Source organism: Cuculus canorus, chromosome 1 (genome assembly GCF_017976375.1).
Source record: "Cuculus canorus isolate bCucCan1 chromosome 1, bCucCan1.pri, whole genome shotgun sequence".
Taxonomy (NCBI): domain Eukaryota; kingdom Metazoa; phylum Chordata; class Aves; order Cuculiformes; family Cuculidae; genus Cuculus; species Cuculus canorus.
In genome coordinates, this window is record NC_071401.1 from 91,474,442 (window position 1) to 91,500,788 (window position 26,347).

Sequence of the window (26,347 nt, forward strand, 5' to 3'; positions counted from 1 at the left end):
TCCTTTACTCTTTGTGTTAAAAGAGCTCTGAATGGGAGGAATGTTTCCAGTCTAGAAATACACCTTCCAGAAGATATGCAAAGATCATAAGAGCAATCCGATGCACTCATCACTACTTTAAACAGTTCTTCGGTTCCTTTATTCTGACACCCACTCTCCTTATTTAAAAAGGAAAAAAAAAAAAAAAAAGCTCTTTGAGGTGAAATTGTCTTTTTACGCTTTTGTAATAAGACAAGGACCTCCTAGAGTCAGTTAGACAATTCTGAAGTTTACTGAATTATGAACAAACTACAATTAAAACAAACAGGAAAATATTCTACAGGCTATACAAACAAGAGAATGAGCTTACGCTGGTCTTCCAAAAACATCCACAAAGATCACATTATGCTATTTCAGTAGTTTCTGGAGCGTGTCATCTTTCCAAACTGTTTTTCAACAGTGTAAAGCAGTAGCAACCTTAGACAACAATGCTTTCATAGAAGTGGAGTATTTTGGACTTTCAAACATATTCACATAAGTAGGGAAGGGACTTGACCAAACTTAGAAGGCCACTGCACAACTTTTACTTTATAGTAAGGGCTGGTAACTGAAAGATTTCAAACTGTTGTTATTTATTTACTTCTTTCACAAGCCACCAAGCCTAACATCTTCAGTGAAATTACGGGTTTAATTACTAACATACTAGCATACTGAAGAAATAATGAACTGTCTACATAGATTGCTGTCTTCTCTATTTATAATGGTTGATGCATTCACACCTGGGCAGCTTCTCCTGTGATAACCAAAATTCATGCTCTTTCTCTCAGTTGACATGGACCGAGTTCATGCTGGAGTTTAATTAGCCAGTCATTATCAAACTAATGGTGATGGAGAGGAGACAGACAAAGAGGTGAACAAACCCTAGTTATTCCCAGGCTTCATACAACAGTGGAAAAAGTGGATATAAACCTGGACATCTTAATTAAACTAGACTCGATATACGGAACCCCATGTTATATTCCACAATAAAAAGCACAAAATCTGTTCCATAGAAAAAAAGGGTCTACTTCAAAATTGCAATACCACAACTACAACACATCATTTGCTCACCTTCTCAGTGGCATAGCTCCATAAGCCAACTGTGTGGGAAACATTAGCATCTATTTGAGCCCTATCGCAGCAGCCCTCTATTCTTTGTAAGACTTCCAAACAACTCAAAAATACCCAACAATCCAAAGCTCCAGGAGGAACAGAGACCTGAAAATGAACAGGTAAAAGTAACTGCGAAAAAAACATTAGTTAGATGAGAAAATACTTCAGCAAAACACTTGGTACAATGTAGCAGAGCCTCTTGGAATAGCTTACTCTAAGAATACACAAAAACCAAGCCAACTCTCACTACTTCCTGAATAATTTATATATATTTGCTCATGAAACAAGGACAGCTAAGCAACTGAACAGTGATTAAATTAACTAGATTTGATACATTCACCAAGATGAAAAAGAAGAAAAAGATGACTCATAGGTACTAGTACTTGGAAAAAATCCAAAAATTTGGAAACTGAGACTAAGGAAAGCAGAGTTAAGAAAAAGTTCTGTGAATATACTAATATTTTCCAAAGGAGACATCGAATCTAACTGGGACTGAAATTAAAGGTACAATAGATAGATTTAAATAGGTACAATAGTAGATTTAAAAAACTGCAAAAAAAAAGAAATTAATCTTAAGATTCCTTCACAGCAAGAAGTTTGTTAATCAAAGATTGAGACATCTGTCATGGACAATTAAATAAAGAATGAAGACAAAAATCAAACAAAAAAACCCCACACAGAAAGAAAAAGAAGAAAAAAGAAGACCAAGAAGGGAATATCAGTCAGGATATCGGAGAGTTTGATACCAGAATATTTCAAGAACCAAGACAAAGATGAGCATAAGTAAAGATCTGGAATATAATCACAACAATGGTGTCTCAAAGTCCTGTTCATAAGCAGTGCAAAAATAATCCTTCTATAAAGATTATGAAAGTGCTGAAATCCATAACAAACTAGGTAATCGACTAATGTGATAGGGAATTTCAACATGCAAGCTCAATGCGTCTGAAAAAATAATAAAGATCTGAATTCTGAAAGAATTTTCAAGAAGAGAAGGATCATAATAACAGAGTAGTTCAGATTTACACTATGTGTTCAGTGGTGTCAAACCACGTTAAGAGGTTTGCCTGTATTAAAAAAAAGGATCACAACAGGGATAACAAAATGTATGCACAAGTAAGTGTTACACTCTCACAGCCTGAACACCTGCACTCAGTTTGAATCACCACAACAAGACATAAAAGCAGAAACAAGAGATGATGCAGAGCAGAGCCCCAAACACCGAAGGCACAGGATAGATTAGGGGCGGAGGAAAAAAGGGACTGCAGGAAGTCCCTTCAGAGATTTTGAAGGCTGGATGTATTTATTTTAGAATGGGAAAAAAGCTACAAAACACAAACCCAAAAAACTATGTATCTGAACTACATGGTAGTTTTAGAATATATGAAGGTGTTGGCAATGTATCTGAAGTAGATTTCTGCTTTTAAATGCAGATGAACAGATGGAATTCATGGTACTTACTACCACAATGTCAGACAGACAAGTTAGTAGCTACAGTTATAATAGCACAGAGAACTAACAGAGAACCAGACACCTACGGGATTAAGGCATTGGATGAGTCACAAGATGAAATCCAGAAACATTCTGAAGTACACTACACTGTTCTTAAAGATATATTTCAACTCATAGACATCTGTGGCCATACAGTGTGATCAGTGTACAACAACCCTGACAAAGCCTCTCTAGAGGATTAAATAGTACCAGCAGAAACTGAAGTGTGCAAAGAGGAGGTTTAAAGTACGGAAACATGCAATATGACAAAACGCTTTGAGCACCGTCATTTGTTTCTGTCTCTTCCTTCTGTCACTGAATGAGATACCCACAGACACATGCTTAATGTTTAACACAGAAGAGGATGACCGGGCACCAAAAGCAGTTACAAAGTAAGAACCACAAAAGGCAATCAAAGCGGCATCTAACATGCAGGGCAGTAAGAAGCCCTACTGTAGATACCATTTCTAGCTCAAAACTCCTTTTTTGCAGACGACTAGCCTGCATATCAATCTATTAACAACTCTGCCTTATTTTCTTCAATATATCACTTTTAAGAGATTTAAATGATGGGAACTATACTTCAAGAGACTGGCAAGAAATCCAGGAAAGGAGACAAAATACTTTCCATCTTAAGACGTTAACTTTCCAGTTGAAGACTAGAACAGTTTAACTAAATTCAGGTTTGGATGTAATCTCCAAATTTCTTTACAAAAACATCCTCATGATGAAATAGTCAACTGTAGCACTGTTACAATCTGTTACTATAGCATCATTCTGAAAACGCACAGCCAGTGTTTACTGTATTCTGGTCACTGACTTCATTACATAAAATCATTTACATAATGGAATAGATTACACTGACTCACTTCTAGTAGCTTGAGTTCTTGCACGCAGTTGTGAAGAAGTTCCAATGCTCGCTGGGAAACCTCCCACGGCCTTTGCAGGAAGATTAATAATGTGCACTGGCGAGAAAACAGGTAACTACGCAAGTCCAGTAGAGTAGCTTCTTGGTTCTGAATTAGCTCTCTCTTTTCCATGTCTATTGGTTTTCGGAGAATCAAACCATTCCAGCTCCTCACTGGCTGGCAAAAAAATGTCAGCCAGTTTGCACCATCTAAGTAAATAAAGTTAATAGCCAAGAATCAACTACTGCTTTCTATCAAAGCCTCTTCTTCCTCTCTCCAGAGGTTGTGAGCTGGCTGATTCTTTCTAAAGTTTATCATATGGATAAATGACTTAAAGTCTTAACTTTAAAAACAAAACAAAAAAAAACCAGCAGAACTTCCACAGCTAAGTTGATAACTAATTTTCAGCATTTAAACCCCATAGTCATTTTGCCTTATTTGTATATTTGTTATTAGCATAGTGGCAATCAGTTTGCTATTTCTTTCTCAGCAATTAAGCCCACCTGAAGTTCAAAACAAAAAAGCTTTATCTACAGAAGTTTTTCTTAGCCATCATTGCTAGATGTGCCTGCAGCTTTCAGGTACAACATCAAATTGAGTCAGGATAAATCTATTTCACTGCAATCACTCCTGCATTATATTTCTTCCAGATTCATAACACATACCTGCTTAAAAGCTGCTGTTATATAACAACATTTCCTTTAGTTCATTATAACAGTTTAGAGTCACCCTTCTTGTACAGTAATTTTTCTTGAAAAGAACATTAAACTGTATGTAGTGCAAATTAAGCACATATCTCTATCCAGGTTTTTAGTGATTACCAAATGTCTCCAGTAATTTGAGGCAAAACTGAAAACATTTTTTCCAGGAAGCTCTTTATCGAGTAAATTTGCAGTGAGTTGTGAAAACAGCAAATGCATTCCAGCCAGGTCGATACTAGGGTAATTACAGAGTTTCAGGGCTCCATTTGTAATGATCCCTGAATAAGAGCAAAACGTAGCTTTTCATTAAAAATTACTTCTAAGCCTCAGAGATGAAAAACAATAATAGACTATAAATGATGTAATCCTGAGCATACAGCATACAACAAGAGCACCAACTGCCTAGTACATCTTCACTGCAATGTCCATCTTTTCCTCCCATGTACACATATGGTACTCAATGCACTGGGTTGTTTTAGCAGAAACACAGTGAAGAAATTAATAAAATGTTAAATAAATGTTAAGTGTAAGACACTTACCACCAGCTCCAAAGTTGACAACATATTGAGAAAACAAGGCATCCAGTTCATCATACTGCACTAGCGCATCTTCAAATTGCTGCAGCATCTCAAAGACAAAGGCCAGTTCTTCCTTTTGACACACAAGCAATACAACAAGCATGTTACTGATATTAATCATGTCTGGTATTACAGCCTGCCCTCATCCACACACAGAACTTCAGGAACCACTTTCTCCATCATTTTTCCCTTGCCAGTATTTATGCATACATGAAAGCCTGCCATTTTAGCAGATGCACCATATCTTCCTAAAACAGGGAGGTTCACAAAGGAAGATTAAGTCATATAGCCATGCTAGTAAATTCTGCTGTGTATCCAGATCCTGACTCACTACAAGATATTGTTCATACATCTATTACAAGTTCAAGTTTAAAAAAGAAAAAAAAGCTGAAAACTCTTCTCCTGTAATTGTGATATTTTTTCTCCTCTGTTTACACTGTGAAGGCAGCAACCATAGTATCAATACAGGTTCAGTTGTACACAGAGAAGACAGCCAAGGAGTTAAGCAGAAAAAGTCTGAGAATTAATTCTCATATGCAAGAGGTAGAACATTATGCCAAAGAAGATATGAATAGGAGGCAGACTGGTGTGTAGAATAGTACTGTTAATTCTACCAAACTAGAGTTTCTTGCTTTTCTTTATACCAGCTAAAACAAATACATACTTAGAAATATTAAAAAAATTTAACTGAAGGCATTCTCTATATGGATTATTTCAAAATAGATATTTATCTAAAAATCATCTCCATGTGTATTGATAATAACCTAAACAAAGAAAGCACAGTAACATTCATATTAAACCGCAATTAGAAGTTTGAGTGTCTTTGCACAAGGACAGTAATGGGACATCTACCCAAAAAACAAGAGCAACTACTAGAACACTTTCCAGATCTAATTTGTGTGCTTCAGTTACAGTTCATAAAACTCTGAGAAGCCTGAAAAGATTCTGCTTCTGTATAGACACGTAACAAAAACCTACTACAAACAAGATCTAAAAATGCTGCTTTTATACACCTTCATATTTCAATACCCCAACCCTCAAAGAATAAGCAGGACATTAGAAGTACTAGAAAGCTAACTGCAACAAAAAGAAGCCATTATTAAAGCTAGGACTCAAGTACTTTCTTCTATAGAAAGAGACTCTTACCTGGACCATGAAATACTCACAGAAGCTCCACCCTGGCTCAGTCCTTTTCTCTCTTAAAGTTCTCATGTCATCTTCAAACTTGCCTAAGTTTTTGGTAAAAGACATGAGAAGCAATGTCCTGAGTTTGGTCAGGAAGGCATTCCAAGATTCCTGAGAACGGGAAGAATCTTTCAAAGGATCAGAAAGTACCACACATCTGTAAAGAGATGATGAAAATTATTTTTGAGGAGGTAAACATGATCACACACAAATGCACAGTCGAATACTGCACATAACGGACAGACTCTAAGCAAACAGGATTTAGTTTTTCATTGAACACTACTCAAAGGAAAACAAGGTTGAGGGTTGGTTTGTTTGGAGGAGTATGTTAAGGTCTAGGGGTTTTTTGTTTCATTGTCTTTTGGTGGCTTTTAAAAAACTTTTCTGTCTATGTTTAAGTATACAATATCATTTATTGAGAAGAGTAAAGCGTTTTCCACAAAACGAGCACTACAAAGCTTTACTTTTTTTAAAGCAAATAATGGATCCATTATCCCAATTACATAAACAAAAGTAATTACTCCTGGCAAGGTTTATGAAAGATATAAATCAAGATCCATTAGATTACATATAGTCAGTCTTTTTCCTAAGTCACTTAAAATAATCCTTCCTACTATATTCTTACAGTATCTCGATTCAGTTTTACATGTCCTAAGTGCTAAAACTTCCATTGCTTTTCTCCAGGACAGAGGCGGAATAATGGAAGAGATCCTGTTAATTCACAAATAAATAAGCCTTTTTTAATCTTCCTTCCTCATTTTTTCTACCACAGTTTAGTAACATTCACAAAACTACCAATTTGTCTAAAGGCTGAAAAATCACTCATCCAAGTAAACCACCATTTCTGGTTAGAAGAGTCATCTTGTCCTACGGCAAAAAGATTAAACCAAGCCAATTAATCAGTTAGAAACCAAAAGCAAACTGAATCAGAGTTGTTCAAACTATACGTTTGAAGTAATCCTGTAACATACCAAACACTGCCTGGGCACAAAGAAAGTGCTGTCAACATACAGTGTGTTATAACATGCTGACCTGCCAGCCACCCTCAGCTCACAGCAAAGTACAATAAGTGCCTTCATATAGCCTTTAAAACTTCAGATGTTCATCTTGTCACTCAATCTTAAGGGTAAAATCTCCCATTTAGAGTTAACTCTTAAGGTTAAAAGAAACAAAACGTTATTTATAATAGATTCACTGTAATGTTTCAGAATAAGGAAGACAGCATGTATTCAAGTTGTTTCCAAACTAAGATTTGTGTATTTTGTTGACTTTAATGAAAGCAGAAACTTTCATATATTCATTATTATTTTCCTTAGAATAAAACATCTGAAGAAACTGTCTTTAAGTCAATTATTTCATAGCAGAAAGGTGATTACAAGAAAGGCAGAAAGTATAATGGTAAAAAACAAGCCCTACTGGCTTCATACTCCCCTCTCACCTCACTCCCACTACCTATCATTCTCGTAAAATTTTTGCAAGCACCTAAGCAAACAAAAAGTCCTGGAGTTCTGAAAACTGATTACTCCCACACCGTTCCCCTTAGACCTCTCTCACACAGGCGGAGATACTTGAAAGTTTTTTGAAACACAATTCAAAGCCACCACGACTCCAGGAAGAACTGAAAATAAACTTCTCCCTTTATTGCTTTATTGCAAAGTGTAAGTCTTTTGGTACTATCATTTTGAATGCTGGACATCAAGGTAAGTCCTTGAATGAGCAATGAACCTGCTACATAGGGAGTTCAATTTTTAGATCAACACACTAGTCAAAGGTTAAAATGTTTGCAAGGAAAAGAATGCTTACCTGTCACTTTGTTTGTTACAAAAATCATTTCTTATTTTATCTACTATAGAGGTTCGGGGAAGGATATTTGTTTTGTTCTTTTTCTTGGCATCACTCTCAACTACCACAATCAGCCAGTCCACTGAGTTGTGAGCTCTGAGAACATTCTGCCACTTTGTGATATCATCCTTGACTGTAGTTTTGTACACTTCTGTGTCCTGGGATGAGAAGTGGTGAATCACCAAATCAAACAGTCATTCTCAACAGTTTCATAAAGCAAATTTTTTTTCCAATAAAAGACAAACAGAGGAGCATATTGACAATTAGTTCACTTGCTGAAAGAAATCAAACGAGGCAAAGTATAGTAAGGTTTTGGTCTTTGAACTGAATTTATTTCTAGTATTTGGGTAAGAGTAACTATAAGATATTATTCAGTATATTATCATATTTAGATTACTGAAATTTAGATTTTTAAACATAATTTAAACTCTTATTTTACACATTCTTGAACTTTACAACAAAAACATATTTGAAATTACACAGCTGAGCTGTTTTATTTTCACATAGTAACAGAAGCATGACATTTGTGCCTTCTAACACTGCTCAAATCTTAAACTGTTCAAAAGTTTTTCATAGAAACCAAAAGCCACAGAAGTCTGCTGTTTGGCACTTTTTTGGCTTCTGGACTGGTTTTAAACAGATCAATTCAGACAATTCTAAAGACTATTCTGGATACTTTTTGAGTGGTCATGGATCAGATGTCACCTTTGTCCTTCAACTGGATAATTAATTCACAACAGGGGCCAACCAAAAAGCAGTGAACTGTAGATAAAAAGGATTAAGACATTCCAAGTCTTGCCCAGTTTAGGCTGCTAACATGTACTAATATTCAACACATGGAAGATGAACTACATTAAAAAAAAAAATCTGCAGCATCAAGCTTGTAAACAGATAATTCATAATTGAAATAATCTAGCCACACTTCTGTATCATAAAGCAAGCGTGCTGTGCTACTGCAGTAACACTGTTAGATCTTGGGCAGTTTTGTGACGAAGTACTGAAAAAATGCTATTCAAAAACCTGTTCTCTTAGTGTCAAGCAACATTACAAAGAGATACTGCGTATGGTAAAAAGGACTCGAGCTGACCGAGTCTCCTTTTCAATATATTGGGTACACATGCTTACAGAACATAGAGTTAATAGTTCAAATAAGCATGAAAAGCAAATGAAAAGTACCGGAGACCACATGCAGAAACTCAAAACAATTTCATTTTTAAATCAGAGTAATCCATTTTTCACGATGTTTTCCTAATACTCACACAACATTCTGTCCAGTAAATATGAAGAAAGGGAAAGGTCAAAAGAGCCTTATTCCCCTCTTTGGGTAGCAGCTCTTCTTTAAACTGAACAAAGCTAGATTCTAGATGAATCATCTTCGGAGCACGGCCGTAAGACCTACCAAAGGTTAAAAACTTAAATTAGTGGATGAGATATACATAGTAGAATACAAAATTGAATGTGTACTTTTGGGAAGAGGAATAAACTGAAATACTCAGGTACTGGAAACTCACAAACTACACTTACTTCAGTTTGTATAAAGTTAGCTAAAATTTTGTATCATTTGAAATTAGACACACGCTCCTTTTTGCAAGAACAGGGGCTAGACATTTTCATTAAAAGATTTTATGTATCTCTAGGACCTCTAAAAGTAGCAAAATCCAAATAAGAAAATTCAAAAAATACTTTTTCCTATCAGAAAACAGTGTGCAATACCAAACTTTTTGCAGGAAAGCACATATACGTAGAACTTATGTGGAACTAGATTATCATTAAGAAGAAAGTGTGTCACTTTCACAATGTGGATGCCAGAGCACATCAAAGCACACATCAAGATAAACCCACAAACCACAAAAAAAAAAAAAAAGAGAGAAACACAGCACTATTACCACTTTTCTTTAGGTAAAGTTAAACATAGCTGAAGTGTGGCAATGATCATCCTCAAGTGCACATTTACCTTGATTACCTATGTTCTCCTTCCCCTGAGTCAGTTACTATATTCAACTCAATTTACAGTAAAAGCTTCTTGGAGCACAACGAATACACACTTTCCCCCCACATCTAAAAACACACACTGAAACAGTATCAGAGAATAAAATATAAGTTTACCTCCTCCATTCCATGGGTTCCCTAGGAAGCTGCTGAGAAAGTGTAGGATATAAGGACGAAAACAAATTCTGATCTCCGGCACCTAAAAGTGAAAGGCATTTATCTATTATCATATGCAAATTACAGAAAAGAGATTAATAAGCTACGCTACTAATGGTTTGTTGTTTCAATAAAAAGGTTTAATTCTGTCTGCTATCTGGAAACTGGAATCTAGCACTGAGCTAGACTTTTTTTTTTAAAAAAAAACCACATGCTCTCACAACCTAACAGAACACTTTCACAAGGCACATGATACGCATACTGTTACTTCCTATTATGACTTTCCACATAGCTGCCTAATTCATATACTGTAAAAAGTATCATCCATACAGCTGGCCCAACTCAAAAAATGAAACAAGCCATTCCTCAGCTGGAGTTACTAGCTAAACAAAGTGTATTTTAAAACCTCAAGACTTTAGCCTTCACAAAACAGAAGACTGGTTTGGGTGGTGGTTCACATCCGTTTTGCAGCTAGGCCTACCATGAGAAAATGAGCATCAGCACATGTTCTGTGCTTTACTGGGTTTGATTCCTCTTTCCCTGTTTTTTGGGGCTGCTGTTAATTCAAAGCAGCTCCGTGCCCACCACGCTGTTCTGGATGCCTTCAGAAATATCAGTAAAGGACTGTTGGAGCTGGCCCTACACAAACACACAGATCTGTGTCTAGGCTTTAATCACTTCAGCTTTCAATAACTGCATGAAATGCCAACACCATTGGAGTAGCCACTTATATACAACACAGAACAAAACGTAGAGTCCATCATACAACAAAGATACTATTAGCAGTCTATGAATATCAATTCTTAAATTCTGTTCCTTCAGGTGCAGGGAGGACAAGACAAGGAAAAGAAAGAGAGAGGCTCAAAGTAAGTTCTTCCAACTTCTGATCGAAATCAGCATATTTGAGCAAAGAGATGGTAAACTCTGCAACAAAGTACTTTGTCGGACCTTGTATGAATTCAAACTGAGCAGCTGACCATATCAGCCAACGGACAGTGCCCAAATAGTCATGAATTTCCTCACACTTAAACAAAAGACATGCCATTTGATCTCTGGCAAACAGACACAATCAAATGAGGAGGGAGTAAGGTAAAAAAATATATTTGCCATTGCACTTGATCACAGTTCTAAAATCTGTTATGTCATCTGCACTCCATAAATTTGGGAGAATGACCTGGCCCATACTTGTTCCATTAAACTTATCAAATCTCTTATTTGCATGTTGCCCTGAGTTATCACAGCTATTGCTCTCTTCCCTGTACTTCCTCCTTACTGCCTCATCTTCGGCAGGCTACATTCTCCTCTCTCCTACAGAGACTCTACTCCCTCCCTGCCACTTCTCAGGCTCTTGAGCTGAAGAGCTACATTTTCCAGTTAAGATTTTAATACATATATAAGGCGATTCTGCTAATTCCCAGTAGTTTTCCACTTCTTTCCTTTTTACAGTCATCTGCCATTGTACAGCCTAATCTGAACAGAAAGATCTTCTTACCTTGCCATGGAATTGGGAGCTAAGGCTGAAGAAGCATCTGACATCACTGCTTCTCCTTCTCACCATGCAATCTCACTTCCTGGCACATAGCCAGGAATTCCACAGTAGATGAGCATGCTTTAGTTTATCTTGGAAACCCTTTTCTAGTTTACACACCTTTTCCCAATTTTCTCATATGTATTATTTTGATTATCAGCCACTAGCATAATTCTATCACCACACAATTAAAAAAAATTTAATTAAAAGACTGATTAAATGCCAGAATAAGCAAAACCAGCTTTTCTGATGTCTGACTACAATAGCTATTATTCAATGACAGAATTTCCTAGAAGAGTTAAATGCAAAACACAAACAAAACCCCCACTCTACTAGTAATGTTTTAGCTTTAGGTCTCCAGAAAGCTACTAATCAAGCACTTCACTCTTGATTCTTCACTTGCACTCTGTTCTGTCTGAATTAAGTGTACCATATCAGATCTTCTTTAAGACCATAAACAAATATCTAAAACAAATACCGAAGCAAACATTAGTCATGTTGTTAATGCTGTCTTATACCAGGTTACACCACCTCTGTGAGCTGGGCCATGGAGAACAGTCTATTGATTTGCAACTCTGCTGCCTACAGAAAAGGAAATGAAAGCTTAGTGATTTAGCAACATCAAAATGATAGACCATGAAGCTAGGAGCCTGACTGAAAGAATGAACCATGTCTTTTACCTCAACAAAGTGCTCTTACTGTACTGCACCTAAAAATCCAATGTATGCCAAAAAAATCACTTCTGAATACAGCATCTTCAGTAAAAAAGATTATTCCAGAATACAGAAGAACTAGTAAATGATAATGTTTAAGCACCCTGCTATTCCAGACAACCATATCACATTATCAGCTTAAGAAAGATATATTTATTCTAAAACCAGTCAATTTTTCCTCCTGCATTGGTTTTGAGGGCATATAAAGTACACATATGAATGTGTTTTATGACAGATGTAAGACTATCCTCTAGGATTAGAAGAAAACGGAGAACGGATCTTCAATGCAAAATACATCAGCTTTTTTTTTTAACACAGACCAAACACTGTTACCACATAGTACAAATACCCAAAGGGCTATAACTTTTCAGATTTTGCTCAGCTATACCCTGCATCTACTGGAATCAGCATGTTTGAGCAGTTCAAGCAAAAAAACACCAAAAATGAGGTTATCAGCACTGACATACGAAAAACACCAAGACTAGGTAATAGTAAGGACTTGTAAGGATCACCAGACTGACAAGATGCACACTAAATTGTTCACTGCTTGCTACTGGACTGTGCGGAGGAAGCGGACCACCTCAGGGTAAGGAGACTCTGCAGAGGAACATGCACTCTTTGAGGCAGCTGACTGATACAAAATAACCATAAAATACTGACTTTTTCTTAAATTGATGCCTGCTCTCAAGCCTCTAAAAATCTATTATTTTTTTCTAACACTTTCCATATGTTTTAGCTGCTTACAGGCTTTGTCACTGCAGTATTTGTACATCCCACAATTAATTTTTTCCTCTAGAGGAAATTACTCCAACTCACTAACTACACAAGCAGCGTAAAAAGAAAACTCCTGAGGTCAGATGACTAAAGCAGGCAAATATTTTTCTTTGATACCAATGACAAACCCAGTCAACTGAGATGAAAGGCTTCAAATACCTTTAAAAGAGCTCAGTGCCAAAACTACAGTTTAGTTTGGGTTTGTTCAGCTTTTATGCCCAAATATCTGACATGGCTAACCTTTCTGAACCTACTTACTTTTTCTACCAGCAAAGAGTTCTGCTGTGAATCTTCTTTTATAATTCATTAGCCTATTATAAGTGAATCCACTTGGAAGTTTTGGAAGGTTGGTGTTTTTTTCCTATTAGTTTTTTTAAAGATCCTCCTCCCCTCAACACAGATTCATTTTAAAAAGAGGTACAAAAACAAAAACACAAGACAGCTTGAAGAACAAAATCCTCTTAGTAAAGCTTTACACCTTTACTTACTGCTGCACTACTAAATCTCTACAACAGGTGTTAACACTAACAGGAATATGCTGCTGCTTCTACATGACATATGTACTCAGATATTTAAGTACAGAATAATATTGGATCAAGTATAAGATAGTGATGACTTACAATTTAGACGGGAGTCCTGTTCAAGAACAGGGAAAATGCATTTACAGGATACAATTGTTTAAAGGCTGTCACTAGCAGCAAATCATTTAAATCACTTGGGCTACACACCACTTCTCATCAGCACATTTTTTTATTACATCTACCTACTAGTAGAAGAACTCCTCTTGAATCAAGCTCTTCCAGTCCCAGGACAATATTACTAACTGCAAGCATTGATTTTCACTCCAAAAAGACATAAAATTCTTCCTATTCCCCTTTTACTTCTATTAACCTTTTCTGTCCTGTCCATGCTACTCTTGTTGATATTGAGAACGTTTTCCATTCTTGGGCCTACAATGATTTTGCCAGTGGTTTTACTCTTGCTGTATCACAGCATATTCTTAATAGGGATCAGATGAAAGTAATGCACCCCATTCTCTCCAAAGATTATATATAAAATTCATAGCACTAACACAGAGTATTTGCAGTGAGAACAAATATGCACACTCACTACATAGAAACATATACGACAAACTGATAAACAATAGTCAAGGACTGCATGAAGATAATTACAAAAGCAGCTTGGTAGGAAAGCTCTGAAAAACCTATTAGTTACCTCACTTAGCAGGACTGTCTTCAGACTTCAGCTTCCTCTTCATGTAGACAGACAGAGATAATTATTTAAATGCAAAACTGCTACAGAAGTTCTTTCATCAGCATATTTTTTTGATACATACGTGTAAGAACGTTACAATGAAGTTCCAAAGACTTTCTCAAACTATAGTTTCACATAGGTCTCATAGAAGCAACATTATTTAGGTTTCCTAGGAAAGCGATCTCCCTTGTCTTAAAGATTATGTCAAGTCAACATTGCAAGTTCAAGATGTCTGATGCAAACAACTTGCCTCTTCAAATAAAAAACAATGATGCTAAAACATATATTTCTGTAGCCCTGAGAAAGCTAGAAGCTGACTGAAAATACTTTGTAAACATACAAGGTCTGCTAGCAATAAGATAGATTGCTACAAACTTGAACTGAGAGTTTGCAAGGTAATGCTCCAGAGCAGGCATAACCAGAGCTGGACAGGGCAACTCCCCAGGGGGTTTAAAATCAGTAGGACTGACAGTATAAAAAAGCGATTCAAACTAATTTGGAAAGGAGTTGTCACAGCATTCAGTCCTACCTGACAAGAAACATTTAATACCAAACAGTGTGCTACCTTCTTGAGAAAAGGGGAAAACACATAAAGGAACAGCATCTTTCCATGAATAAACTACTTTTTCTGTACTTTTATGATGAAATGTGTTTTGAATTTTTTGTTCAGACAGTTCACCTAGCTGAATTCTGTTAATCTAAACTCTCTATTAAAACTACACCGGTTTTGCAAGTATTGCAAATACCATAAATAGAAAACTACTGCATCTACACACAAATCTTGAGGACAATATTATTAAATTACAGTACTGATATGAAAAGGGTGGTGATAACTGCATTTGCAATCAGCATCAAATACACAAGCCACATGGGAGCAGCAATTTTCATTCTGCAGTCCACAGCCTGGACATAGAGTGCTGAGTTCCGGATTGCACCAATATAGCCAATAACTACCCTTAAAATAGAGACTAACTCGCAGATTTAAAACCGTAAGTCTCTCTACCGAAGAGGCATTCCTTTCAGAGTACTGTCAAATTTATTTCAAGTAGATAAAAACATTTGTTTACAAAACATCACTAGTATGCACAGTGTTGAAAGTTTCATTCCAAACAAAACTCTCTCTTCAGTATTCCCTTCTTAAGAATGAAGCCTGTGTCAACAGAAGTATTTCATGATATAAGTGTTTACCCGACAGCATTTAATCTCAACCCCATAGCAAGAGGAAACATCTATGTTCTGAGATACAACCTCACTTAACCCTTACCCTACCTTCATATAATCAAAATCTAACCCTCTCTCTGCAGGTCTATCTTCTCCTCATGTGCACATGCTAGGTGGGGCAGTTAACCCAGACAATTCCAAATGCCTGGAACCACAAAACAAAATATAAACTGTACTTGTTGAACAGCTTCTAATACCGTTGTTTTGAATGTGTTTTCCAACAAACCAATACCAAGCCAACAATTATTTTCCTGGAAGACCAAGCTTCACCTCCTCATAAATCAGCAGCAATATAATGCTTAGAAGAGTTTTCTTCAAGTAGGTATTTTTTGTTGAATGCATTTGTTTGAAATACATTATCTAAGTACTCCAATTCTCTGGACAGAGGAAAAAGAAAACTACCACAGCTAAAGTAAAATCAATGTTTTAGTTTAAAAATGGTAGCAAGTTACCCTTACCACATTCGCCAGAGAGGTCATCTAATTGAGCACTTTTGCTCAATTAGCTTTATTTTCCAAATTACGTTGTCTCAGACCAAGCCATTCTAGTCCATAACAGGTAAAGACACAATTGTCATGCTTGCCCACAGCCCCAGAAATAATTCCTTTAGTCCAGGAGCCAGGAATACAAATGATAACTAACGTTCACCTCATATCTGATTTGTAAGTACGCTGCTACTATACTGTATGGTTTAAAGTCCAAAACATTTTGCAACCATAAAGTACACACACTCGCTATATGAAATTAATACCGTTTTCAGTATCAGATAATTGGGCTTGACTGAAATCTGATGTTTGGAATTTTGAAAATATCCTTGCATAAAGAGGCCACAGTCCTCTTCTGGACTTACCAACAAAAAAAGCAAGCCTGACATAAAACTGTATGTACTTCAACAGGCTGAAAAATACGTTACCTACTGAAATCACACAGTAAGGATTGACATGTACCATCATCACCACCACCAAAACATACAGATTCTCCAATTCTGAATACAGGATAAAGCCAGCAAATCTGAAAAACAATTTGCTACAGCCTGAACATAACATCAAGAAGGAAGGCAATTATATCCCTTGGATGTTTCAGATATGTACATTTTTCCGATTTTAAACTTGAAGTGAAATGGATTTCAGAAGTCTTGAAGTAGGTGAGTACAGAAGATTCAATACAGGTACCATTGACTTCAGTTTATGAATTGCATCCAAAAAGTGTAAGAAAGAAAAGAAGCCACATTTATAAAAGTCTGAAGAAAACATCATATATACACAGAGCTCCATAATTTTATAGATATGAGATTACAGTTGGGATATTTTTTCTAAATACCAATATCAGTCTAAGACCTTAATCATCAGTAGGTGTTTACTTCACAATAAGACACGACACACCTGTAAAACGTTTCTACTTCATAGGCACATAAAGCATTCCCGGTGTTTTACTGACAAAGTGCAAATATGTAGTTAGTTATGTCATCGACACAGGAACTTGACTAGGAACTAACAGCCACTGGTTACACTTTGTTAAAAGAAAAAAAGCAGAGTCCTCTATGCTGATCTCATTCACCTTACTTTTTTATTAAGAGCATTATAGATGTAGCTCATATGCTTGCTCTAAGTGAACTTCGTGTGCCAACCTCTATACCAGTAAGAAAGAGCACAGGAGCTCGTGGTTTTAGACCAAGACCAGCATGTACACATCTGGACTGCCTGCTTCTGACACCTGAAAGAACTAATTCATTGCTGCAACCATGTGATCTGGTGTGATAAATAAGCTGTCTCAGAAATGAAACCAAAGTGCAATAGTTAAAGATTAAGTTATAATGCCAGTGGAAATACATCAGTGGGGAATGTCTCCTCGCCACAGAGGATGTCTTACTTCCAGTTTCTTCTCTTACCCAGTGCAAAACTACACAGAGCTTGTTGGCAAGAAGTTTAGGGTTTAAGATTTATTGTTGTATTTGAATATCTTCCCCTGAGCACCTGTAAGCATGACATCCAGGTTTGTTATTTACTACAGCCCTGGAACACAGAGAAACAAGCCTGATTCTCCCTTGCCCTGCAAAGGGCAGAATCCAGCATATTCTTCATGGCTTGCTTTAAGTGAACTTTGTGTGCCAACCTCTATACCTGTAAGAGCACAGGAGCCGAAGGTTCTAGACAAGGACCAGTGTGCGCACATCCTGGCTGCCTGCTTCTGACACCTGAAAGAACTATTTCATAGCTGCAGCCACACGATCCGGCTTGTTAAATAAGGTGTCTCAGAGATGGATCCAAAGCGCAGTAAAGATTAATGTCAGTGGGAATCCACCATTGGGAATCACCCCACAGAGAATGCCTTTCTTCCTGTGACTTCTCTTAGAGAGAGCTCACTGGCAAGAAGTCTGGGGTTTAAGATTATTGTTGTATTTTAATATCTCCCCCTCAGCACCGGTAAGCGCAACATCCAGGTTGGTTGTTTACTACAGCCCTGGAACACACAGAAAAAGCCCAAGTTTCAACCCTGCCCTACAAAAGGCAGAAGCCAGCAGAGAAGTAAATGTAGTTCATGCGCTTGTTTTAAGCAAACTTTGTGTCCCAACCTCTGTATCTGCAAGAGCACAGGAGCTGATGATTTTAGACCAGGACCAGCGCAAGCCCATGGTTTCACCAGGACCAGTGTGTGCACACCCTGGCTGCCTGCTTCCGGCACATCAAAGAACTAATTAATTGCTGCGACCATGCAATCCAGTTTGTTAAATAAGGTGTCTCAGAGATGGATCCAAAGTGCAGTAGTTTAAGATTAAATTCTAACATCAGAGGAAATCTCCCCACAGAAGATGCCTTTCTTCCCATGACTTCTCTTACATGGAGCTCGCTGGCAAGAAGTCTGGGGTTTAAAGATTATTGTTGCATTTGAATAGCCCCCCCCCCCCCCCCCCCCCCCCCGAGCACTTGTAAGCATGACACAGGTTTGCTATTTACTACAACTCTGGAACACACAGAAAGAAACGCAAGTTTCAACCCTGCCCTTCAAAGGGCAGAAGCCAGCAGAAAAGCAAACGTAGTTCATGTGCTTGTTTTAAGCGAACTTTGTGTGCCAACCTCTATTCCTGCAAGAGAACAGCAGCTGATAGCTTTAGACCAGGACCAGCACGAGCTGATGGTTTTAGACCAGGACTAGTGCAAGCTCATGGCTTTAGACCAGGACCAGCAAGCACACATCCTGTCTGCCTGCTTATGGCACCTGAAAGAACTAATCCATTGCTGTAACCACGCAATACAGTTTGTTAAATAAGGTGTCTCAGAGATGGCTCCAAAGCACAGTAGTTAAAGATTAAATTAAAGAGGCAGTGGGAATCCACCATTGGGAATATCCCCACAGAGGATGCCTTTCTTCCCATGACTTCTCTTACACAGAGCTCGCTGGCAACAAGTCTGGGGTTTAAGATTATTGTTGTATTTGAATACCCCCTCTCCCCGAGCACCTGTAAGCGCGACACTCGGGTTTGCTGTTTACTACAGCCCTGGAACACACAGCAACAAGCCCATTTGCCCCCTGCTCTGCCCGGGGCAGGAGCCAGCGGCGAGGCCAGCCCCGGGGCCACCCCTGGCGGTGACAGCGCTGAGGGGCAGCGGGCAGCCCCCCGCCACAAGCCTCCGTTAACGCCCGCCTGGAAGCCGGGGGAGCGGCCGTTAACGCCCGCCCGGCACTGAGGGAGCGGCCGTTAACGCCCGCCCCGGGCTCGCCGCTCCCGCCCGCCCGCACTCACAGGTGACGATGGGCTTGTTCTCCATGGTGTAGACCACAGGGGGCTTCTCCCTGCCCTCCTCCTCGGCGGGGTCCATGAGCGGGCGGGGTCCTCAGCCCCGGCTCCCCCGCCCGCTCGACGCCATGGAAACAACAACCACGCCGCTCCCCGCGCCGGGGGGGGTCGGGCCGGGCCGGGCCGCTCCGCTCTGCCTCGGGTCCTTCTGCCGGCGTGACCCCTTCCTTTCCCCCCCCCACCCCCCCACCCCCAGCGCCGCTCCGGAGGGGAAGGCTGGCGGGCGGGCGAGTTCATCCGCTTCCTGGATCACCGGCTGAGCAATTACCGCTTCCGGGGAGCGACGAGGCCACGCCGGCCGGGCGCCGCGCCGCGGCGGCGCAGGGGTTAACGACCCCGGAACAACGGGGGGAGAGCACCCCCAGTCTGCCCAATTCACTGCTGGGTGCTCTGAGGTACAGTGGGAGAGAAGCCCCCCCCGTGTATGCCCAGTTTACTGCTGGGTGTTTTGGGGGCACTGTGGGAGAGAGCCCCCCCCAGTCTGCCCAGTTTATTGCTGGGTGCTCTGAGGTGACTGTGTGGGAAACAGTGCCCCCGGTCTGCCCAGTTCACCGCTGGGTGCTCTGAGGTGACTGTGGAAGAGAGTCCCCCCAGCCTGCCTAGTTTACTGATACCCAGCCTGAACAACGTGAATCTTGTTAAAAATTCATTCCAGGACTTCTGTAAGGCTGTGTTGGACTTTGTGGACGGGGGCAGTGAGAAGGGCCTGCCAGGCTGTGCTCTCCCTGTGCCCAAGGACAAAGAGGTGGTGGTTCTGGGCCTAGAAGAAACTAGGGGAGATGTGTGACAGATGCATTGCCAATTTTCAAAAGTGGATTTAAGCCTCTTCTCATGCTCTTCAAATAATCCCTTGTAGCAGCATGGAGAGCTACTGCTCTTTTTTCTGCCCAGGTAGGGAAAACAAAACAGACTCACAGGACTCTGGCACATGCTTCAGAGCCTAGGTCATTGCTATGGCTGTTAGAGCCTACAACTCTGTTTGTTTAATGGGAGTAAGTGCATTAGGGATCATATTTTCCACTGACCTCAAATACTTCAAGCAGTTTTGTTTGCAGGACATCTTGAAGATGGGCTTTGCAGATCGTAGTGAATTAGGCAACAGATGGCTGGCCTTACAATTTGCTGTTTGCATTCTTGGAGCATGGGAACTATGAAGAGGAAAGAGTGAGGAATTGTGTGCATGGAATGTGAGCTCAGAGGGAAGATTATAGGGAACAGAAAAGAGCGCACAGTGTAGGCAGGTGAGCAAGTGAAGTTGAATGACGTGTTAGTGCAAAACTGGCTCACACAAGGGAGGGACAATCATATTTCCATTCCAAAGCGATGCACAGTGGAGTATACCAGTGAATGTGGCCTTTAAAGTTTAAGGCTTTATACTGTAGGTTTTTAAAATGTATAGAAATAATAAATACTACAATTCTGTTGGGTCTGATTAGTTGTACTAGACTTCAGTACTCATAAAATTGACCGTTGCTTTATGGTAGACTGAGATCATTTTCATTTGGTTTTAATAAATCTACTATTCACTGTGGTTATCTGCAGTTTCTTCACAATCAAGAATCTTAAACTTGGAAGATTAAGACTTATTAGCTCGAATATAAGTAAATAAGTTTCAGGAGACCATTCTGAAAGTCATCTATCACAAGGGGTAAAAAAACAAAAAATACTGCATACACATGTAACACCAAATGTAAGGTAGGACTATAAATAATTGTATATTAATCATAACTGTTTATAGCACAGTGACAATTGTGTTGAAGTGCGCTGGGTGTTGTGTTCAAGTATTTGCAGAAGTCAACTTGTTTAGAATTTTCTTTTCAACAAAACTGTAACCCTATTTCCTGGGCTTAGAATCACATTTCAAAAATAATTACAGCACCCTAGTAGCATGTTTCATCCCATACTGCAGATGGATATTCCTAGTTTTATCTCAACTGGTTTGCTTTGTGGATTAATGGTTGTTAACAATTCTTTGAATATTTCATCAGTATTTGCACAGAACTTCTGTCTCACTTTGGTTGAGAATTGTTTCCTACAAAATTCTTTACAAGGCAAAAACTTTTAAGAATCTTATATAGCACAATAAAATGTTATATATTTTACACTGTAAGTATTAAGTATGTGGCAAATACTTCCAGGAAGCCTCAAAGTAACACATTTCATGCATCTGTCAAATAGTCCATCCTGTGCAGTCTTAAACAACATAGGTAGGAAAACAGGCAAACTCAAGTCAAATAAGCAGGAATCTCTTCCAGCAATCTCCCCTTAGTGTAAAGTACTCATCCCCTTTTCTCAGAGCTTAGAACTAAGGTCAATAGTTGATTTGGATTAAAGTTTTAATCACCACAGAATTTCATATACATTCACTCTCCTCTCTCTAGGTTTTTATAGTTGCAGTATAGCTATTTCTATTAAAAAAGAAAACCCTACACAGTCCTTGTTCTCACCTTGCTAGCTGTTTTTGTAGTAAGTGAATAAATACATCTGTGTTTGTCTGTTATTTCCACACCATCTTTCTTCTGCAACTTGCCTGCCACCACCACAAAAAAGAGAGGGAAAAAAAGAGAGACATTAACATAGGCAAGGAGATCTAGAAGACTAAGGAAAAAAACTTTTCACTGTGTTCTGGGGTATTTAATTGCCAAAAATACTTGAAAATTAATTTGACTGGGAGCTGAAATTGACTGGTCTGTAATGAAAAAAAGTAGGTCATTTTTAGCAAACCATACAGAGAAAAAATAAAGCATTTGGAATTGGGACATAGCAATATTGTGCTTTTACCTTGCATTTTGAAATGAATGGATGACATTTTCCTTTGGGGGAAAATGTTGGAAACGGGAAAAAAAGAGATATTTTGAATTGCAATTAGAATTTTCCTTTACACTGACAATGTCTAAAATACTCTTTGTCTTACTGAAAATCATACGACTTAAGTGAACATTAATTTTGTATCCACAGCTGTAACGGTGCTACATTTCTTTCCAATTTTCCAACCTTACGTGCTTGGCAAGATAAAATTACATCAACTTATAAAAAACATTCTCCTTAGCAAAGCAGTTAGCAAATTCTCTTCATCATTTCAGTTTGTTTGCTGTCAGGTGCTTGACACTTTTCCCTTGTCACATTAGCAGAGCAGAATTATACCTGCATTTTAAACGATGAATTGGTAAGAGAGGAGGAGCTGAACTTGAGGTACTTTATAGCCAGTCAGAGCCTATGCAAATGCTTCTCCTAAGCATCAGCAGTATCATCTCTATTATAGCAATAGGCTCAATGCCCAAGTAGGTCACCACAGGGATGGATCTTGGCTTTGAGATGCTGTATAAAGGAGCAGATTAATCTAGGAGGCATCTGTATGACTGGATTAAAAGACTGCATATATGTTACCAGACCAAGAAGAGTTTTCTGGTTTCCAGGTTCTGCTTCCCTTGAGTTTCAGATTGGTGTGGACAGAAATGCACGCTGGCCCTTCCTTTTGTCCATACTCCACAGTCTGGTTTCTGTGCAAAGGCAGCTGAGGTGTGCTGGCTGAATGGACCATAGCACGCACCACCAACTCCTGTTTGTAGGAACAGGGCTCTGGGTGCATGAGAACATGCTAGCAGGAAAAATAACCTTGGGAAAAAGTGGACTCTCTCTTTGTCCCAAAACAAGGTGCACAAATTCACTCCTTACTTTTGAAAGCGGAGACACTGCTCCTCATAACTTTTTTTATACTTCAGTGGGTTAACTGTTTCAATAACAATAGCTGGTGTTTATTCTTCCTACCTTTACTTTGTATATGCACTCTGATCTTGCAGCCAGGTCACTTTCTCCTTGTTTCATGACTTCTCTCTTCAATAGGATTTATAAAGAATTGTAGAGAATTTAAACTTTTCTCCCATCAAAATTTTGCACATTTGCAGTTATTAATATTCTGTTGTTATGTTTCTTCTCATTGATTGCTTAGACATTTAGACACCCAATTGTCACTGCAATCAGGCAGTGCCATCACTATAACATGAATCATGTCAAATGGCTCGTTTCAGGTTAGACTTGTTTCATGAGCAGTTTCTGTGGCTTTTGGGAACTCTCTCCCTTGGAGGAAGAATGAAGTCTGACTTGAAATGTTATGGTTGTTCCAGAGAAAGAAACTGGTTTCAGATGCGCCATTCATGTATATTGTACAGTGGCTAATGTAAACAATTGAAGGGTTAAATTTCTCATTATCGCCTTCTGTCACATTCCATATGTTTTGAAGCACAAACCCACATGGCACAGGTGTCAGGCAAATGGGAAATCAACACGTCCCACACCTTTTTCTGCTCCTGAATTTCCATTTCCTTCTTTTTCCTTCAGTTCTTTTGTTACTGGTTTGTTTGACTGATATCTTCTGCAAGGCAGGACGAGGAATTTCATTATGTCTATAAAACATTTAGCACTTTAACTTGACCGAAATAAAATATAGCTGTAGTCCTAAGTACAGCATCAGAGAGATTAATGAGCTCAATAACTGCGAGAGAAGCAGTGTTTTTGTGAGGAACTGGATTCTCTCTCTCAGGTCTCCCTAAGGGCTAGAAGGTTAATTAAACCCTGGCTCATTGTTATAATACTAAATCCTAAAATATGATGTCAGTCTTCAGGTCCCTACTGGGACACCTCGTGTTCAAATTCTTTCAAATAGTTAAGAAGCAGGAAGAAGGAAGGAAAGCAGTTAAATTGTATCCCCAATTACCTTATGTTTTGATGAAAAGCCCGTTACAGGCAGAAATCCACTTTTGAAAATCTTCCTGCTGTGTTTGAAGGTTATATCAATCACTCTATTTTGAGGAGACAGAGAGAGAAGAGAAGACAAACAGAAAGGGAGTGGTATTGAGGAAGGGAAATGATACCCAGCAGGCAAGGGTGTGATGGGAGGAAAATAAAATTCCTGCACTAGGTTGTGTTCAGGACAAAGACAAAATCAGCGGTGTCCACAGCGTAACTTGATTCTCTCTCCCCAGTTTTGACTGCCTGATAGCCATTAAGATAACAGAGGCCTGGCAGTATCACGGTAGATCCTGGGATTTGCTAGTAGTAACAGTCATGAATGTAAAATTCCTTGTTGCCTCTAATCCACGTATCCCATCACTCCCATTTGATGACCTCCAAAGAAAGATTTTTCAAGAAAAAGCATATCTTTATTCCCTGCATCTAACTACACTCCTGTTCCACGTGGTGGGATGACCCTAGCCAGCAGCCACACAACCCCTCACTTACTCCTCAACCCCCAGTGGGACAGGAGGAGAAAACAGGAACAGAAGTGAGAAAACACATATGTTGAGATAAAGGCAGTTTAATAGGTAAGGGAAAGAGACAAAAAAAAAAAAAAAAAAAACAAGCCAAGGAAATCACTTGCCACCTCCCAGAAGGACACTGATGCCCAGGGCAGTCTGAATGGCAGCCACCTGGGAAGCCAAAAATCTCTCCTCTTCCTTCACCCTAGTTTTTACTGCTGAGTGTGATGTTACAGTATTTTAAGTATTGGGAAACCTTATCCCAAAGGAAGAATTCAAGGAGTCTATACCTCAAGGAGTCAGTATATTATGGTATGGAAAAGCTCTCTGGCTATTTGGGGTCAGCTGTCCCGACTGTATTCCCTTCCAGTCTCTTGCCCACCCCAACCTACTTGCTGGAGGAGAAGAGTGGCAAAAAGATAAATCCTTGATGCTGTGCAAGCTCTGTTCAGTAACAGCTAAACACTTTAGAGTGTTAGCAATGCTTTTTTAGCCAGAAATGCAGAACATAGTGCTACATGAGCTGCTATGAAGGTTAACTTCATCCCAGTCACACCCAGTGATATATCTAAATCATTTAGATCATCATTATGCCAACTTTCAATTGCATGGAGGGTCTTGATGATTCTTCTTTGCAGATTCTTCTTGAAGATTCTTCTTCACAGAGCTTTTCAATGGAGGCAAAAAATAGTATCAGTTAAACTGTGCCAAATTTCTCGTTTTCCAACAACCAGCTATTTAAACAGGTTGAGTTGGTTTTTGTGATACGGCTTAGAGTCATATTATACCAGAGATACTCATAAAACAATACTTTGACATTACCATTATGAAAAACAGAGCCTGCGAGGCAGATGAACAGTTCTGGGGTTTCCATGAAATGGTAGGAGATAGCTTACACATCCAGGATTTTACACCTCCAGTGTATAATCACAAGACTATTCATTTTCACTTAATACACTCTTAAAAACATAAATGTGTGGTCATTTCTATAAGTGACTTTAGAAAACATGTTAAAGAAAACATTAATAAAATAAACATTTACCAACTAATTATGTTTTTTTGCACAAACATACCATAGCAGAGTAGTTGTGAGTTGTTACTTCATTATCCACCTGCTTAGGACTAGCTTCTGAAGAGTATGGGTGAATTTGGTAAGAGTTAGACCATAACATTTATAATTTGATTTTCTACAGGCAATAAGGATCCCTCTTTGGCCATCGCACCAGCCTGGGGAACAGCTCACACATCCAAGATGTAATTAAAAACTGATTGGAAGAGGGAAGGAGGCAATCTTAATGTAAGTTACACCATTATTTAAACTCTCATCTCTGAATTCGTCAAGGGAAAGCTCATTTCAAGATCAGCATGTCAAAAGCTTTTAGTTATTAAATTAAAATGCAGTATTAATTAGAAATTAGATTCCCTTGCAAGCTTACCTTAAGCAGGTCCTCCCTGAGTGGCAAAATGGGAGTACTACAAGAATAATGAAGTCTGAGGAAGAGGCACAGAAAGCCATCATGATAAACGTAAAAGTAAATATTCAGGTAAGAATCCTCTACTTTAGAGTCATTTTTTTCCTACTCTAGATCAGTAGAACTGAGAAGGGGCAGCTTTTAAGTGTGCACTATAACATAGTTATGAAGACATCAGATGTTTTCATGCTCAGGAGCAGGGATGGAATGTGGTTTCTGGTAGCTGAAGCATTCACAGGAGTGACTGCCATTAAGTGAGAACATTTTCTTACAGCACCATCAAATGGTAAGGTGATGTGTCAGCACCAGCCTTCACTTTTGAAGAAAAGGCCCCATATCCCAATTACCATGAT

General features: G+C 38.8%; 1 protein-coding gene across 1 annotated transcript in view; it reads right to left on the reverse strand.

Annotated features, from left to right (window-relative positions):
• Positions 1-19,398, reverse strand: part of TRAPPC10 (trafficking protein particle complex subunit 10) — a 43,935-nt gene extending 24,537 nt beyond the window's left edge. Inside the window, exons 1-8 of the mRNA XM_054078254.1 lie at positions 19,214-19,398; positions 9,943-10,024; positions 9,096-9,231; positions 7,798-7,994; positions 5,956-6,151; positions 4,771-4,882; positions 3,492-3,739; positions 1,090-1,236 (exon numbers count right to left, since the gene is read on the reverse strand). Coding sequence (XP_053934229.1) covers positions 1,090-1,236; positions 3,492-3,739; positions 4,771-4,882; positions 5,956-6,151; positions 7,798-7,994; positions 9,096-9,231; positions 9,943-10,024; positions 19,214-19,289 — 1,194 coding nt within the window. The 5' untranslated portion in view covers positions 19,290-19,398. The remainder of the gene's footprint in view (positions 1-1,089; positions 1,237-3,491; positions 3,740-4,770; positions 4,883-5,955; positions 6,152-7,797; positions 7,995-9,095; positions 9,232-9,942; positions 10,025-19,213) is intronic.
• Positions 19,399-26,347: the final 6,949 nt, after the last annotated feature.